The sequence below is a fragment of the Mytilus edulis genome, chromosome 11 (genome assembly GCF_963676685.1).
Source record: "Mytilus edulis chromosome 11, xbMytEdul2.2, whole genome shotgun sequence".
Classification (NCBI taxonomy): Eukaryota; Metazoa; Mollusca; class Bivalvia; order Mytilida; family Mytilidae; genus Mytilus; species Mytilus edulis.
The window spans coordinates 16,863,397-16,867,403 of NC_092354.1; the positions used below are offsets into that span (position 1 = coordinate 16,863,397).

Here is a 4,007-nt window from a genome sequence, read left to right on the forward strand (position 1 = left end):
GATAGAGCTAAACTGTACGATCTACAAAGTCAAACATGACCAAAATGGTCAATTGACCCCTTGATTTTTCTTCTCCTCTGAAATTACCGAGGAAAATTTAACCAAACTTGGCCACAATCAGCATTATGGTATCTAGTTTTAGAAATGTGTTTGGTGACCCTGCCATCCAACCAACATGGCAGACATGGCATGAAATATAACAAAGAGGGGAAATACAATTTTTGACTTACATTTTCTGAAACTAAAGCAAAAGAATAACGGTTGCATTATTGCACCAAAAACTTTTTCAACTACTAGTCCGAAGACCAATATTCTGACATTTTTCTTATTGGTCCAAACAAAATTTTGCAAAAACTTATTAGTCTGAATGAAATTTTACAAAAAGTCTACATGTTAGTGTTGATCTACTTCATAACATGTAGACTTTTTGTAGATGTCATATATAATATTGTATTCAGAGGTGGACTTAGGGGGGGGGGGGGGCTTTTCTGGAAAAAATTTGGTTGCTTATATAGGGAATCACTGAAGCATGACTGGAGCGGGTCCCCTCTTAGGCAGTCAGTGGGCCACCACTTATGAAAATTTCTGGATCCGCCACTGGTATTAAAGTAGATCTAACCTAACATGTAGACAATGGTAGATCTCATATATAGTATTGATGTAGAACTAACCTAACATGGTGATGTCATATATAGTATTGAAGTAGAGCTACCCTAACATGTACAATCATGTAGATCTAAGATGCATAAATCATTAATGCAGAGTATGTTGTAATACACCAAAACAGTGAACTCAACATAGATAACTTAAGGTGGTACCCAACACTTTAACTAAAATTAATTTGGCTTGTTTAATTTTCTTAAAATTTTGACAAAGTATTTACTTCGACCCTTTGACAAAAATACAAAAATTTTAAAAATTTTGAACCAACTGTTTTATCAGAAAAATTACACTGGTTATATATAAGTTTGACAAACACTCATTTTGATCATTGAGAAGCTTAATCATGTTAATATAACATTTACCACACAACTTAATTAAAACGTTTAGATGACTTTACAGAGTTATCTCCCTGTAGTGTTAGGTACCACATTAAAGGTAATTTACTAGGGATGTTAAAAATGGTTTAGTGTTTTGCACAACTTTTTGGAATTTTGGATCCTCAATGCTCTTCAACTTTGTATTTGTTTGGTTTATAACTATTTTGATATGAGCGTCACTGATGAGTCTGATGTAGACGAAATGTGCGTCTGGCGTACTAAATTATAATCCTGTTACTTTTGAATTTGTTTGGTTTATAACTATTTTGATATGAGCGTCACTGATGAGTCTGATGTAGACGAAATGCGCGTCTGGCGTACTAAATTATAATCCTGGTACCTTTGATAACTAATTAGTCATTATTTGTTTTGTTTCTTACAGAGATAAGACTTATGAATTAGGATGAATGTGGTAGAGGATTTAGTCACAATCAATGGTACGCTACACAAACACGCAAGAATAGAGGCTGGTAATAAACTGCATGAATGGGATATTTGTGCTAGAAAAAATAGTAGCGATAGAGACTTAAAGAGACACATTAGAATGCAAACTGCTGAAAAACGTCATAAATGTGCTATGTGTGAGAGAAAATTTTCTAGAGGTAGTAACCTAAAGACACACATGAAAACACATACAGGTGATAAACTTTATGACTGTGGTGATTGTGGTAAGGGGTTTAGTCAACAAAGTAATTTACGGGATCACATGAGGACACATTCAACCGAAAAACCTCATGTCTGTGATGTATGTGGTAAAGGATTTATTAGGTTTGGTCTTTTACAAATTCACATGAGAACACATACAGGTGATAAACCTTATGACTGTGGTGAATGTGGTAAACAGTTTAGTCAGCTTTCTAGTTTACAGAGACACATGAGAACACATTCTGGCGATAAGCCTCATGACTGTGATGTATGTGGTAAAGAGTTTAGTCACCTTGGTAATTTACAAAGACACAAGAGAATACATACAGGGGATAAACATGATAAACCTCATGACTATGATGTATTAAAGGAACACATGAGAACACATACAGGTGATAAATCTCATGTCTGTGAATTATGTGGTAAAGGGTTTAGTCAGAATGGTAGTTTAAACAGACACATGAGAATACATACAGGTGATAAACCTCATGACTGTTATGTATGTGGTAAAGGCTTTAGTCAGCTTTATCATTTGCAGCTTCACATGAGTATGCATACTGGAAGTAAACCTTATATATGTGATATGTGTGGTAAAGGGTTTGGTCAGCATTGTAATTTAAAGATTCACATGAGAACACACACAGGGGATAAACCTTATGACTGTAATGTGTGTGGTAAAGGGTTTAGTCAGCTTGGTAGTTTACAAAGACACATGAAAATACATACTAAGAATAAAGCTCACGATGAGATAAATGGGGTTGAGGTTCAGTGTGAGTGATTTTTCGTATAATGGTATGATGTCGTCGTCGTCCGAAGACACTTTGGTTTCCGGATAATAACTTTAGTTTAAGTTAATAGATCTAAATGAAATTTTTTCAGAAGGTTCAATACCATAAAAGGAAGGTTGGGATTTATTTTGGGGATGATGGTCCGAACCGTTTAGGAATTATGGGGGCCCAAAAGGGCCCAAAACAAGCATTTTTCTAGTTTCAGGATAATAACTTGTTTACCAGTATTTCAATTGCTCTGAAAGTATACTGCAATGTTTAAAATCACAAGTAGAAGGTTTGGATTCAATTAAGGGGTTATGGGGCTAAAGTTTAGGAATTAAGGGCCTAAAAGGGGCGAAAACAAGCATTTTTCTAGTTTCCAGACAATACCTTGTGTGTAATTGCATGGATCTCTCTGAAATTGTACCACAATGTACCATATAACAAAGGGGAGGCTGGGATTAAGTTTTGGGTTAATTGCCCAAACTATGTAGGAATTAAGGGCCAAAAAGAAACATGTTTCTAGTTTCCAAACAATCATGACAATAACATGTGTTTAAGTGTATGGATCTCTCTGAAATCGTACTACAAGGTTCATTATTACAAAGGAAAGCATGGGATTGAGTTTAAGGGTTATTGCTCCAAGGGGGGGGGGGGGGGGGTTCAATAAATTGGGGGGGATCTCAGTTTACCATTTTTTTAAGGGATTTTTTTTTTTTCAACATTTTTCAAATTTCAAATTTTGAAAAGTTTCAATAAGAAATATTCAATTCCATAGTATTGTGCAATAGATGTGTTAGATCTTGAACCACATTAATTGTGTGGCAAAAACCTATATTATGTCAAAATTTGATCACAATCAAAATTCAGACAGTATCAAGCTTGAATATTGTGACCAAATTTGCCCCAACTGTTCAGGGTTCGACCACTGGGGTCGTATAAAGCTGCGCCCTGCGGAGCACCTGGTTACATAGACACATGATAACACATTCAAGTCAAATCAAGGCGAATCTAATTTTTGTGCCAAATAACATATTGGAAGAAAATCTGTTGAAGACTTACAGAGAACACATACTTGTGACAAACATAATAAATATGATGTACAGTGAAACCTGTTTAAACCAAACCTCTTCGGGACTTAAGATTATGTTCGGTTTTGGCTGAGGTTAGGTTTTATCAGGTTCACAGCGCATACAATTTGATATGACGGTGCTTTAGAAAATGTTTGGTTTATACAGGTTTTCGGTTTAAGCAGAATTCGGTTTAGCCAGGTTTCACTGTACATACTAATAAGTTGTATTCAGAAGAAATGGATTAAAGAGACACTGTGACACATGAGAACACATACTGGAAATAATTATTAAACCTTATAGTATATGTGATGTATTGAGTATAGGGTTTATAATAATGGAAACTGACAGACACATGAAAACATACAATTCAAGTGTTTAATCATGGGCTAAATTATTTGAAATGATGACTCATAGATTTGTATATTAAAAATCCCATACTGGAGATAGTCTTTAAACTGTGATGTATGTAGTGGATGGAT

General features: G+C 35.0%; 1 protein-coding gene across 1 annotated transcript; it reads left to right on the top strand.

Annotated features, from left to right (window-relative positions):
• Positions 1 to 1,425: 1,425 nt before the first annotated feature.
• LOC139495250 (zinc finger protein 229-like) lies at positions 1,426 to 2,463 on the top strand. Its single transcript, XM_071283518.1, has one exon. It carries the CDS (start codon positions 1,444 to 1,446, stop codon positions 2,461 to 2,463), a length of 1,020 nt encoding a protein of 339 aa, XP_071139619.1. The 5' UTR covers positions 1,426 to 1,443.
• Positions 2,464 to 4,007: the final 1,544 nt, after the last annotated feature.